The sequence below is a fragment of the Emydura macquarii genome, unplaced genomic scaffold (genome assembly GCF_026122565.2).
Source record: "Emydura macquarii macquarii isolate MOO-44397 ecotype Brisbane River unplaced genomic scaffold, CSIRO-AGI_Emac_v2 contig_2805, whole genome shotgun sequence".
Classification (NCBI taxonomy): domain Eukaryota; kingdom Metazoa; phylum Chordata; order Testudines; family Chelidae; genus Emydura; species Emydura macquarii.
In genome coordinates this window covers 1,923,155-1,937,577 of record NW_027132942.1, presented here as the reverse complement: position 1 = coordinate 1,937,577, position 14,423 = coordinate 1,923,155, and the positions used below count along the sequence as shown (strand labels likewise).

Sequence of the window (14,423 nt, the reverse complement as noted above, 5' to 3'; positions counted from 1 at the left end):
TATGTCTTCAACTCCTTGGCTACATGGCAGCCATGACATATGTAGTAAGGCACATGCATTGTCTACAAGCATGGCTAGCTGTCATGTACAAATCTAGCAGATACTGCCTACTAAGAGTGTTGACAATGCCAAATCACATCAAGGACTCACTAATATGGTGGACTCACCCCTCCAACATGATGGCTGGAATCCCATTCCACTGAGAACCGCCCTCAACTATACTCACGACGGACGCATCCCTTATTGGATGGGGAGCATTTCTATTAAACCACACTATACAGGGCAGATGGTCTCAACCAGAAACGTCCCTACACATAAACCTGTTAAAAATTCGGCTGGTATGCAACTCATGCTCACACTTTCTCCTTCTTATAAGGAACAAAACAATAAAAATCATGATGGACAACATCATATGCATGTACTATATAAATCACCGGGGGGGAGCCCGTTCACACTCACTGTGCACAGAGGCAATGAAGTTATGGACATAGTGTAGTTCTTCCAATGTGCAGGGACCTACTACATCAAGACAACGGCCAGACTCTGCATCCCCACTTGGACAAACTCCACCTCTCGGTGTGGCTCCTACATGGTTTCAAGGGGAAGAGTTAGAATGTTTAACACAGGTCAAGAAAGTATTATTAAATATCAGAAAATTAACAACTTGTGAAACTTGCCTCCAAAAATGGACTAGATTCAATGAGTGGTGTAAAAACAAACATATATTACCTGTATCGGCTTAAATCCCACATGTACTGGAGTACATGCTCGATCTCAAATACTCAAGCCTGTCACTCAGCTCTCTCAAGGTCCACTTGGCCACTATAGCTGCCTTCCATCTGAAAATAGAAGACAAGGTGATCTTTACTCACCCACTTGTCAAACATTTCCTTAGTGGCATACAAAACAATACCTAGAAATTTTCAGGCTCATTACCCCACGGAACCTGAACTTAGTACTACATGCTCTAACTGCACATCCTTTTGAACCATTAGTGACATGCTCCCTCATACACATGTCCATGAAAGTAGCCATGAAAAAAGCTATAACATCTGCACGATGTGTAAGTGAAATCGAGGCACTTATGGCACACCCGCCCTACACAGTCTTCCACAAAGACAGTCACACTACGTCCCCCATCCAAAATTTCTGCCAAAGGTCAACTCAGCGTTTCAGATAAATCAACAAATATACCTACCTACATTCTATCCGAAACCGCATGAGAACACACAGAGTGCTTCGTTACACACATTTACATGTCAGATGAGCATTAGCGTTTTACTTGGACAGGACAAAATCCTTCAGACAGACATCAAGACTCTTTGTGTCCATTGCGGAACGCTCTAAAGGGGGGGACCGTATCCAAACAGAGACTCTCTAAGTGGATAAAAGACTGCATCCACTTATGTTACACCCTTAAAAACTGGCAGTCCCTTCAAGGGATTAGAGCAGACTCCACCAGAGGAATGGCAGCATCCCCAGCCTTCCTTAAAAATGTCCCAATAGCAGACATATGTAGAGCGGCCACATGGGCCTCCATACAAACATTGGCTAAACATTACGCCCTTGACCAAGCCTCCAGGTCAGATGCAACTGTAGGTCTAAATGTTCTATCATTCGTAGACTGTAACAACTCCGAAGTTCCCTCTGTCAAATGAGGGATGCTGCTCCATACTCATCTGAAGTGGAGCACTCACAGGGACACCACTCGATGAAGAAGAGGAGGTTATTCACCTATGCAGTAACTGAGTTTCTTCAAGATGTGTGTACCTGTGGGTGCTCCACTACCCTCCCACTTCCCCTCTGCTTCGGAGCCCGTACCTGTTATTGCTCCGTGGTGGAGAAGGAACTGAGGGACTTGGGTCGTGCGCATGCGGCTCAAGGCGCCAATGGCACCGCAAGACGGGCCGCGCATGCACAACCCGAGCAGGAATTGCGGACAAAAATCTCTGATCTGGACGTGAGGGTATGCCAGACACCTGAAGTGGAGCATTCACAGGGACACACATCTCAAAGAACCTCAGTTACGGCACAGGTGAGTTACCTTCTCTTTCCTGCTCCCTTTGGAGCACCTAACAGTGCTAGTTTTGCACAGTCCTTGTGCTCAGATGAACACAAGGGCTACAGAAGGCTTCCTGACTACTCCTCAACTTGTCCTGCTGTTGCACAGAGGCACAACATCTAGCCCTTTAAAAGTTTTTTTTTTCTCTCATGGATACAACAGCTTTTTCTTCAAAATAAACCAGAAATTCCCTTCCCATTGGCTGTGCTGAGTTAATCTGTATTTGTTTTCTATTACAGGTGAAGGAGGCAGTGAAGTATGCTCTTGGTGCAGGTTATCGCCACATTGACTGTGCTACAGTTTACAACAATGAAGTAGAGATAGGGGAAGCCTTCCAGGAGAATGTCGGGCCCGATAAGGTGAAAAAGAACGGTGAATGTAAACTGGATTGTTCATTGTGGTTCTGCCCTGAAAAGTAACTCTGTAAAAATGGCATTGTGAGAGTCTACATCTAAATGTATCCTAGTTCAGTGGTTCCCAACCTTTTCTCTGCCATGGCAAACCTTGATACTTTGATTATTTTGAGGCACACCACCATATAGTCTCCAAATGAATTCATGAATATTCATGAGCCAATTCAGAACTTTTCAAGTAGTTTTTCAAAAAATTCCATGGCACACCTGCTCAGACCTGATGGCATGCCAGTGTGCCGTGGCACATTGGTTGGGAAACGCTGTCCTAGTTATTTCTGAGTTAGAATTTTCTCTCCCAGCTCTGTGCTGGTTTTGCAGTCCAGATTTTAGTAAAATCTTTTCTCACTAAAACAGAAGATTGCTCTGAATGCAAACAGGGGACCTGCCGAGTAAGGAGGAGGCATTTTTGCTCTGCAGTTGCTTTTCAGAGACCCCCTTTAAGGAGTCCCAATTTGGGCACCCAAAAATAAACACACCTCAAATCACAAGTTGCTTTTGAAAATCTTGGCCATAGTTTTAAAAAGGTCATTTGAGCTCATCAGCCAAGATGCAACACAACATGGGGGAATCTATGTGTGAGGCCTGGTCTATACTAAGAAGTTAGGTCAATCCAACTATATCACTCGGGGGTGTGAAAATCCACACCGCGGAGCAACATAGTTAAGTCAGCCTAACCCTCCTGTAGATAGTGCTAGATCAACAGAAAAATAGCTACTGCCCCTCAGGGAGGTGGATTACCTACGCCGATAGGAGAACCCTCCCATTTCAAGTGTAGACAAGCCCTGAGTCTTAAGCTCAGCTCACTTCTCAAGCCAAGGAGAGCTGGGAAATGTATCTAGAAAAAGTGTGCTCATCTCAGGCTATATGGGGAAGGAGCTCCTCCATGCTACTTTTTTTGGAGCGACCTCTCTGAAGCATTGATTTAATTGTTTTCAGTCCACTTCCGCTGTCCTCCCCAGCTTTTCTTCCCCAATTTACACCAACCCTCCTGGTGTAAGATAGGAAGGAATAATCAATGTAGGGAAGGATAGAACTCCTATTAGCCAGCGTGCATCCAGTGATACTTCTTAAAATGCCAGAGTGGTTTATAAGCACTTTTAAAAATCTTTTTTTAGATTTTCTCTGAACACCATAGATCCATGCATGTGTCAAGCAAAAAAACAACTGTGAAATTGACATAGTAAAAACAAACTACAAAAAATTATAGTTATGGCTTGTATATATCAGGTTAATTTTCTCTTCAGAGACTGGGTGAAATCCTGGTCCCCTTGAAATCAACCGCAAAACTCCCATTGACTTCAATAAGGCCAGAATTTCACCCTTTGTATGGTATGTAGCATATATATTTTCTATTTGACTTTCTATTTATAAACATGAAACTGCATATCCTTACACCTATTTCACATTCTGGCTTTAAGCAGTAGTGCAGAGTACTTGAAACACATTTCTTGCACTTACCAAACAAAAAAACAACAAAAAAGTTCAAGTAGGAAGGGTTGTGGGGTTATATTTATTTGTATTATTCTTTCCATGTGTAGCACTCTTGGTAAATAATATGTCAGGAGCATAGCAAGTGACATAAGCTTGTTGGATCTGTTTCATGGGCATGATTCATTAATCAGAAATATAAACAAATAACAATTTACATTTGTGTAAATTGAATAGTCTATCCGCTTTGGCCATGTGTAGTTTAGTAATGGCTTTAGTTCCTAATCTTACCAATTTGTGTGTGGGGTAGGACAGGAATAATTGTTCTTGAAATTAGTTGAGGAAGGTATTTAGATGTATTTAGATTAGTGATGAGAGAACGTAGAGAAATTAGAGAAATGTGTGGCTTTGCAAAACTTCCATTAAGTTTCAAAAAGTATTTGTGGATAGGACGGGAGGCTGTGAAATATTTTAGAACTTTACTTTTCAATGCAAAAGCCTTTTTCTCTTTCCATTCTGCATTGTAAGCATTTCTAAAAAGTATAATTCATAGGTTCTAAGTACTCCCTTCTTTAGTTTAATTATGCTCTGGTGGTGGTTTGCCTTAGGATTTGGCTATGGAGTCACTGACCGTTCCCCTAGTGGCTAATGCCTTTGACTCTCTATTCAGATAAGCCTTTGATGTGAATCTGTGACAAGATGGTTTTTTGTTTTTTGTTTTTTTTCTGTTTCTAAAAGCCTGTTAAGAGGGAGGAGCTATTTGTGACATCAAAGCTATGGAATACCAAGCACCACCCAGAAGATGTGGAGCCCGCTTTAAAGAAATCTCTGAAAGATCTGAAACTGGATTACCTGGATCTTTATCTCATGCACTGGCCACATGCCTTTGAGTGAGTTCTGCATGGGAGGAGAGCAGGAAGTATAAAAGCAGTGCAGGCCATCTATTTATAAATGGAGGCTGGTTACTGTGCAGCTGTGAATTTCTTACCACAGATACTGCCTGCAAGGTATTTCCTGATGTGGTTAGTAGTGTGAGCTTGAAATGTCTAGTCTGGAACCCCACTGCTGTCCCTCCAAACATGTCTATGCATTTTGCCTAAGGACAGACAGAAAAAGAATGTTTCCAGTTCATCCCAGTTCTTTGCATTTGAACTGAGTGGAAATGTATTTAGTTTTAGAATTACATAAAGTCTGAAAACCATCTATAAGGAAGAGGGATATCTCCTCTTCATAATTGTTCTCATTAGTTTGCAATTATAAAGCTATAAATAATGGATTTAAAGTTGAAATTATCTGATTTTTAAACTGCATTAAATGTTTATTAATAGCGAGAGCAACCAGGGAGCGGAATCAGTTTCCAAAGATGCAGTGGAATCATGATAATTAGATATTTACTGTCACAGTTCCCCATGTAACTGCACTTTTGACCCCTTCATTACCTCTACGAGGGCACCCCCACTTAGGTCTCATGCCTCACCTTTCTCGGGATGACACCTAGACAAGGGAGTTTTGAGCTGCAATTCTTCCAGTGATACGCTGTGATTACCTTAGCAGAACTGACTGTAGTTCAGCACCAGCAGTCCTATTCTTTCAGGGGCAATGACAGGATTAACCAGTGATCAGCCAGCCTTCATAAAGCAAACTATTATTTATTCAGAACAAAAGCATTACAGAGAAAACATGTTAAAAGCAATAAACAGCTTATATGCAGGTCTTGGCTTACCAGGCAATCATCCATCTTCCACATGGAGATCATGATTAGGAACAAAGTACTTCAAATCCTTCCCACAGGGTCTGGACCTTTTGGTCACAGTGTCACATCAGTTCTTGGATTGAGTGAGAGTGACATACATACATCACCATTCCCTCTGCCCCTCAAAAGTCGGGCTGGTCACTTTATACAGTCACACTTTTTTGTTTGTTAGCTGTCTTTAACCAGTGCAAACTAGTATATGCAATTTCCAGTGCGTAGGCATCTCCAAATTTGTTTACGTTGCCTAGGGATTTGTATTAATTATCTCCCAGCAATTTTATTTCTTCCAGGAAACTCCTGTAATTCCCCCCGTGGAGCTAAACAAATCCCTAGCCCATACAGATGACATGCAACATTTATAAAGTTGATCCAGTAGCCTTTGAATATTCCATGTGTCCATAATGTCTGTCACACCTCCTGAATTACAGCTTGGCCAGCACTAGGTGGCCTTGGGATCTGAGTGCGTTAGCTGAAAGTGGCCTAACTAGGAGTAACCGGATTAATGAAACAGAGTCTTGCTGGTGTAAATTGGTGTCATTACATTGACTTCAGTGGAGCGATGTCAGTTTACACCAACAGAGAATCTGACCTGTTCTGCGGGGAAAATCTTTCCAAAGGTAAGATCTGTTAGTGTGGAAGAGTCTCCCAGGGGAATCGGGACGCCCCATCAAGCTTAAGCGTTGGCATGCGTCATTTAATACTGGACTGGATAAAACACGTAAGTATACACTGTAGGGACCAATCCTGTAGCTGTAGGAGGATGAACTAAATGTAACCTGTTACGACTTAACATCCCAGCAATTCTAAGGTACAAGGAAAGGCCAGAAGGGAAAGTTCTCTTGCTACATGTTTACTATTCAGACCCTACTAATTTTCCCCATCTTAAATGTATCCTATAAAAGCACTCACAGAAGTCAGGTTGTATTGTTTTCTCGGTGTCTCTCACTATATAAATAATAATATTTGTAGATGTCTTTCTTTAATCAGTAGGAAATTTAAGTGTGAGCCTCTGTCAGACCAGTTACACAGGAGTCCCCTCAAGCGGCCAGCTCTCTATCAGATTCAGAGGGACTCCAATTCTCGCCTTCTGGGGGTCCTCAAAGAGACATTCCCATTTTTTAGAAGTGTCATGTGACCTGAACTGGACAACGAGTACTACACTGTGGTGATTCACAAAAAAGACTGTTCAGCCCTAAAACTACCCCTTTATGTAACTTACTGGGGCAATGCATTAACAATCTCTGAACAATCCGATGTAAAGCAAAACCCGCTATATAGGGAAGTTGAGCTGAAGGGTTGTATTCAAATGGGAACTAAAACTGATACTTTCCGTTAGAACCACAATGTCCATAGATCTTGAGGAGGAATCCTTTTACCACAGTATACACAAAGCTAGAAGTGAAACCATGTTTCAGGAGCATTTCTGTTGACATGGGATGTTGCTTTTCTCCTATAGCTTCTCATAAGGCTGTCTTCTAAATTATTTTGGGTGCTAAATCTAGCTATGCACATGAGCAAGAACCTTCCCACTCAAGTCTGATGCACCTGATTCCTCACTCCCAACTCCTGCCATTTTCACAATCTCATCATTTCCCTTTCAACTGGGAGAGCCTAGGAAAGTGTGTGTGTCCAAAGCCAGAGTCAGCAGTACAGCTTTGTCAGCCCCATCCCACCTTGCATTCCACAGATTACAGTTGTATCCCTCCCACAATGCACTGTTGTGCTGCTAGGCCAGCCAGATTCTGTGTGTGTTATGGCTAATTGGACACACGCCTAATCTAGAAGCAGCAAGGTGTGGTTTTTAAGATCTATTCCCACTGGCAGTTGAGCTCATATCCACTGCTGACACTGCACAGTGACACCTGGGTGCAGGTACCAGGAAAAGGGAATATTGAACTATTAGATGTGCCCTCTTCTGGATGAAAGTTAAACCAAAGTCCCTTTGGTAGCAGGTTGACTCCAGATGGAAGTTTAAAAAATCCTGTAAACTATAAAGGGATTACCTAGGAGTCCTGGCAAATATTCCCTATTTCAATCAGATATTTTCTATGGTCAAAGTCTGTGTGTGAACTGTTGCTGAGTGTATAATGACTGCCATGTTTTCATATAGTCACTGCATTATAGGTAGATAGCTTTGAGTACTCTACAGTAAGTTACCTTGACTAAGAAAGACACCATATACCAACCAATTTTCCATATGGTAAATAAGCACATTGGAATCTAAATTGAGATGTATACTTATCACATATAGTGTATGTATTGGACTTTTATGAATATTTTAAAGAATGTTTCTTTGCTGGATAACTGTAATAAAAAATCTCCATACAATATGTGTTTATACTGTGTCTTTTCAATGTTGTAGACGAGGAGATACTCTTTTCCCAAAGAACCCTGATGGCATGATGCGTTTTGATTACACGGACTACAAAGAAACCTGGAAGGCTATGGAGAAGCTGGTGGTAAAAGGTCTGGTGAAGGCCATTGGACTGTCCAACTTCAACAGCCGTCAGATTGATGACATCCTCAGCATGGCTTCTATCAAACCAGCTGTACTACAGGTGAGACAAACACCCAAGATTGGGACTGGGTCTCTGTGTGAAAGTGCAAAGTCTCTGCTGGAAAGGCACATTAGTTAGTGTCTACTATTCTTTATCCGTATCCATATGTGGAATGAGCTTATATGACAACTATTTGATGAGCACATATAATGTGCATAGGGGAAGAGTCAACCTTGCACTGGAGCAGGCACCAGCCTATCCTGCCCTGTTTGTGTATTTTGCATGGATGGATTTCAACCTGGGTGCAGGCTAGCACAACCCTGAGGGCTGCCCTAACTTGTGTCCTGTTTCAGTTGCCCCTATGAGGCTTTGCAGGAGTGCAGGATACCTGGAGTGCAAGAATGTCCCTGGCCATGCCTCTCCCTGTCTGCCCCCCTGGCTATGCCTCCCCCTGACTTTTTAGGCCAGAACTAACAACTGTAAACTCAACTTGGAAGCCAATAAAGCAGCCTTTGCAGAACACGAACACTGGTGTCAGGTATTCATGATGAGAAACTCCACGAAGCATGCAGGCTGTTGCATTCCGCACCCACTTTACACTGAGTGGGTTTATGGGTAGAGTGCTTTGCAGTCGTTTAATCTTGAGGTGACAAAGGCACAGATTTTAGCAGCAACATCCTCCTTTGTAAAAAAGTCTGAGCCGCCTAGACACACACAGATTTCGAACCAGCCACCATGGCCATTGTGGTTACATTCGTGCAACAGCAGCTGGGGAGTCAATAATATTCTGATTGTGATCACTCTGTAACACATACCTGTCGCACCCTCACAATTGAAAGGGTAGATACAATCCGCTGGGCTCCATCTAAGAGATGGAAATGAAGCCATGCATTGGCAATCTTGCCTACCCCTGATAGGGGGTTTGGGCAAATCAACATTGCTGCATAATAAATGGTACTGAAGGCAGTTGATCTAAAAACATGAAAAAATTACCCTAAAAATCTGTTTACAACGCTGATCCAATGTGGATTAACCTGACCAGCTGCATTCTGTTATACTGAGTGCTATGTAAACAGGCTGTGCTCAAGAAATGAATTTTGGGGCACAGTGGGAGTTCTTAGTGGAGCTAGAAGTTTCTCAAGCTAAAGCAAGAAGCTTGCCATTCAGCTAAAAAAGTATTTCCAATTGGTCAAACCATCCAAACCTCTGTTACATATTGTACTAGGATACATGTTGTTGGGTTGCGGAGTCTGTCTGAATTCAAGTTCACATCTTGCACAGAGAATTCTAGTACTGTATCTTCATACAAGATAGGTGATGGTAACTTGCAGAAATCTCCACCCACAGCTACCTCCCCCTTAGGCTGCATAGCTAACTAATTCTTTTGCCATAACCTGCAAGGTGGCCTCTCATTCCTGCACTTAGACTCATTGTGCACTTAGACGCCTGTTATGTTGTTGGATCTTTTTATTGAGGTTTGCTTGCTGGGTATTCACTGTGTGTTGCTTTAACAGGTGGAATGTCATCCCTACCTTGCTCAGAATGAGCTCATAGCTCACTGTAATAAGCAAGGGCTAGTAGTAACGGCATATAGTCCCCTTGGCTCTCCTGATCGAATGTGGAAGCACCCCGATGAACCAGTACTTCTAGAAGAATCTGGGATAAAAAAACTGGCAGAAAAATATGGCAAATCACCTGCTCAAATCCTCCTCCGGTACGGAACAGTTCTGAAAACGGATGGTATTCAGCACTTGCCTTACTGATGCAAGTGGCACACACCTAATGGGTTCTGACTGAGACAGTATTTTTATGGTCAATAGAGCATTATAACCAAAAAGAACCCTAAAACATAATTTCCTACTAGTTCAGCTCTCTTCCATTTGGCAAACCATTATTTTCACCTGTCTTTCTTATATAGCACAAGCCAGTCTAGGGTTTTGATTCTGTACCGTGCTGGGCACTTTGCAAGAGTCATGGTAGTTGTCAATGGGAGGTAAGGGGGCTCAGCAACATCTGGGATACGGTCAGCACCTTGCAAGATGGAGTTTGCTTCATCTTTTGTCATCCCCGTCTTCAATCACAACAGCACAAATGTGGGTTTGGAGTTGGTTAGTCAGCTAGCAGAAGGGTGGATGAGTGAGGAAGGATGATCTTGTGTTCAAGGCAATGGACTGGGACTCGAGAGATCCCTGGTTGACCTTATGCAAGATACTTAGGTCAAAACTTTCTAAAGGGTTTGGTAGTCCAGCTTGAGACAAGTCTTGAGCTTGATTTTTTTTTTCCAGAACTGATCCCCTGCAGCTCTCATTGAAGTAGTCCTATAACTGTTCTGTCTTGCTCAACTTTGGGGTGTTGGTGGGTTCTAAGGTAAACCCATGTCCAGCTCACAACCGGAAAGTGGCTGAAAGTGCGAGATGTAAATGTATGTAAAATGCATACACTGCCAAGCGAAAGAGGGGATTGTTTGCTTAGAACAGAACTTTCTGGGTTTTTTTCTTGGGTGGTTTGTGTGGAAGTTAAAGTCTTTTTTTCCTTCTCTGTGTACCAGGTGGCAAGTGCAGCGTAAGGTGGTTACCATTCCCAAGAGTGTCACTCCTGCCCGCATTCTGCAAAATCTCCAGGTGAGAGCTCTTACCCATAAAGGAGCCCTTTTATTAGCAACACAAATGATTTAGAAATGTCTTTCCTTAGGGGAAAAATAGTTTAATAATGGCACGACAAAAAACCAGGGTGCTCAGTCCCAGGCTCATTACCAGCACTACAGTTACACACAGGTGTGTACACGCAGAAGGGTGGGAAGAATTTTTGGAGAAGAATCTCATTTAAGTTTCAAGTGACAGAAGGGTTTGATCATCCACTACTTGATTTTAGATGAAAATCCCTTGTCCTTCTTAATTTAGCACGGGAATTTGCCCTTATCATAGATGAATAAACAACAATTTGTCTTAAAATGGTATTTGCAAAGCAGTTTTTGGAAAGAACTGCCTCTCTTGTTATTTCCATTCAGTGACTGGGGACTGTTCTAGGTCTCTGTAGTAAGCTGCCATTCTAATTATATTTTTTAGCAGGAACAGGATTAGTGATAGTAAAATTTTAAAAGAAACTCCCTCCTGAGCTACAGTTGAGACAATTCACTTCAATTTAGAATTCACTAGAAATCAGAGTTTTACAGTTATTTTGAGGTCTGGTTCAGATCTTGCGATCTTTACTCAGCCCTTACGCAGGCAATATATCTTGGGAGTTTGGCTGGATAAGTTTAAAAACTTGGGCATAATTCTGCAACTCTTACTTGAATTAAGTGAAATTCTGCCATCTGTTACACTGGTATAAATCTTGAGTAATACCACTGATGTAGACCTAGAGTAACTGAGAACAGAGTTTGGCCCATTGAGTAGCCCTTATTCATGGGAACAGTCCTGCTTATTTCTATGGGATTACTCCTATGAAAGAGTGCTGCTACTCCACATGAGCAAGAGCTGTAGTGTCAGGTCCTGAGTAAAGACCTCCAAGATTGAGCCCTGTATTTAATTTTTTGTCAAGTTGCTTCAAATCCTGTTAATGAACAAATGTAAAAAATAAAGGACCAAATCCTGGCTCAGTTCTTAGTCTATCAAGATTTGCTTGACTACAAATCAAATAGAAATTCAGGATTTGGCCTATTTAGAGATTTTTCCCTTAAGCTCTGATACGCAGTGCTTTCCAGTGGGGAAATGAAGTCTCTGCATCAGAAAGCTGACAGAATTAACTATCGTACTAGAAGCTGTAATCTTTTCTTAATACTGTTTCAAATATAGTGTTTAATCATTTACCCTTCTTTAGATTTAAATGTAGCAGTTAGAATCTCTAATATTACACTGAGATTTTCCTTTAAAGTCCAGACAAAAGCATTCTGTAATTTCATCTTAAATTATTCCAGTCTATTGTTCCTTTATGTTCATGTGTGTGTACAGAGCTCTAAAAAGACAGCTGCAATTTATCATGTCAGATCTGTGCAAATGTTGATACTGTTGCAGGGCCCCAGGTCAATGCTTCTAGTGCTGCTATTTCATTCTGTGTCCTGGTAAACTGAGGCATGCAGGCGCAAGCCTCCCTTATCTTCATGCCATCCCCAGTGTTTGTTAGATCTCTGAAGGAGATCAGGACAGAGAGAGGTTGGCTGTAATTGTTACAAAGGGAGCAAGACAGGGAGACAATGTTCTGGGGCTATTGAGACTGACAACCACAGTCCAAGAATAAAACTTTAATTTTTTTGTTTTAGGTGTTTGATTTTAATCTCACAGGAGAAGAGATGGATCACATTGGAAGCCTGAATAAAAACTGGCGATACATTGTGCCAATGGTTACAGTAAGTTTCTCTGGCTGTGTGTGTGTGTGTGCATGTGCGCGCACTCTTCCTTCCTTTCATCATCCCCTGCCAGAGCTATCTGTGGACAAAACATTGCATCTTATTAGGATAATGAAGCTGGAGAAGACTTTTCTTAAAAGACTGGTGAAGCAATTAGAGATGAGGCATGTGGGGGTACTAGAGGGTTAGATTAGTGGCTGTGTTAATATATTAAAGCACCTTTAGCTTGTTTCAAGGTGCTGTAAAAAGCCCAGGCTTGAAAAGTGCAGAAAGGCCCAAAGGAAGAGGATGCTGCTCTCTGCAACTAATGCCCAGAGAGGGATTATTGAAGAAACCTTCCTCGCTTCCCCTCCCTCCCTCTCTCTCACCATTCTCATCTTCTCTCCTGCTGCTGACACCAATGACTCTCCTTTGCTTTCCATCTCTAACCCTTTTACCGAGCCTTTGACCCGATTCTCTCCTGGCTTTTGACCTTCTCTCCTTTCTCCTTAGCCTCTCTTCTCCTCTGGTTTGTTCCCCTCAAAATATAAGCATGTTGCGGTTTCCACCATCCTTACAAATACCTTCCACCCATCTGCCTTACACTTCCGAACTCCTTGAACACACTGGCACAACCATTACTTCAAGTTCTCTCCCCCAGCTCCAGTTCAGAAGTCAGACTGAAAGGATCTGTCTGCTCCACTTCACTGACTCTGCTCTCATCAAAGTCTCTACTGACCTCTTCCAGGCCTAATCAGGCTGCCTGCATTGTCAGCTTTTGACACTTGATCAAAGCTACATAGAAATCTTGTTGTCCCTTGTCCTTTTGGCACTGTTGTTTTCCTAGTTCTCTTAGCTCTCTGGTCATTCTTTCAGTGTTTCTTTTCCTATGACTTCTCCCTCCTCTTCATCTTTTCTTTGGGGTCATATGGGCCTCTGTCCTTGAGTGCCAGCATCTTCTCCCTCTGTAGCCTCTTGATGGGTGAGCTCCCATTCCTGACCTATTGCTCTCAAGCCAGTCCCATATTACAGTCTGTGTCTGCCTCCCACTGGAGGGCTCTCCATCAATTAATCATAAAATGGCCAAAACTGAACTCCTTCTTTACGCTCAATCCCTCCCTCTGCTCCCATTCTGTGTCCAACATCATCTCCATCCTCCCTGTCACCCAGAGCCAAATCTTGGGTGTTATCTGACTCGAGACAGACCCACACTATGGCTGAAATACTCGTCCAGGCCCTTGTCATCACCTGCAGCTTCCTCCTCCCTGACACCCATTTTGCCCACTCTAGCCCATATAAAATGCAGCCACTCAGATGCTCTTCCTTGCCAGCCACTTGGATGAAAAAGTGGAAACTTTGCAGATAAGTCAGGTGGCGCACGCTCTCTGGTGTGTCTAACCACATGAGATTTTTGTGGAGATGGCAGTATCAGAATAGAGCAAGCAAATACAGTATGTTCCTGTGCTAGTTTGGAAACTGCCAGTCGTGCCCTGAGGCCTCATGCAAATTCACAGCAGTCCATCTCTGGCAGCTCTGCCTGAAAGTTGTTTTTGGAAATGCCAATTTGACAAGTCTATCCCTTTGTGGCTTCAAGACCGTGCAATAAGGTGACAAAATGTGGTCCAACTGACCCTGCTGAGTGTCACAGAGCCAATCTGAGTGCTTAAATGCCAAACCAACATCTGGATTGCCCCTGCCACGGGGGAGAAAAATTGCACAAGGAATTTCCTGAAAAGAATCGGAATGAGAAGCACTTCTGCCTAGAGAATCCTGCAAGGTGTGCTTAGAGGCCCTATGCCTCCATACCAGCTCTGGGGTCCTGGATGCCTCCTCTCTGGCTTCCTGGCAGCAGAGCTCCATACAAACCATGCTACCAGGGAAACTCCAGTGGCTGGCTGCCCCAGGGAGTTCCTTGAAGTGAACATTTCTCCAGTGCAAGCTGCAT

The 14,423-nt window shown here is 42.8% G+C and overlaps 1 protein-coding gene across 1 annotated transcript in view; it reads left to right on the top strand.

Moving 5' to 3' along the window:
* Nucleotides 1–14,423, top strand: part of AKR1A1 (aldo-keto reductase family 1 member A1) — a 41,707-nt gene that overhangs the window by 19,756 nt on the left and 7,528 nt on the right. Inside the window, exons 3-8 of the mRNA XM_067567790.1 lie at nt 2,302–2,421; nt 4,642–4,793; nt 8,019–8,214; nt 9,669–9,868; nt 10,703–10,775; nt 12,413–12,499. Of these exons, the coding sequence (XP_067423891.1) occupies nt 2,302–2,421; nt 4,642–4,793; nt 8,019–8,214; nt 9,669–9,868; nt 10,703–10,775; nt 12,413–12,499 (828 nt within the window). The remainder of the gene's footprint in view (nt 1–2,301; nt 2,422–4,641; nt 4,794–8,018; nt 8,215–9,668; nt 9,869–10,702; nt 10,776–12,412; nt 12,500–14,423) is intronic.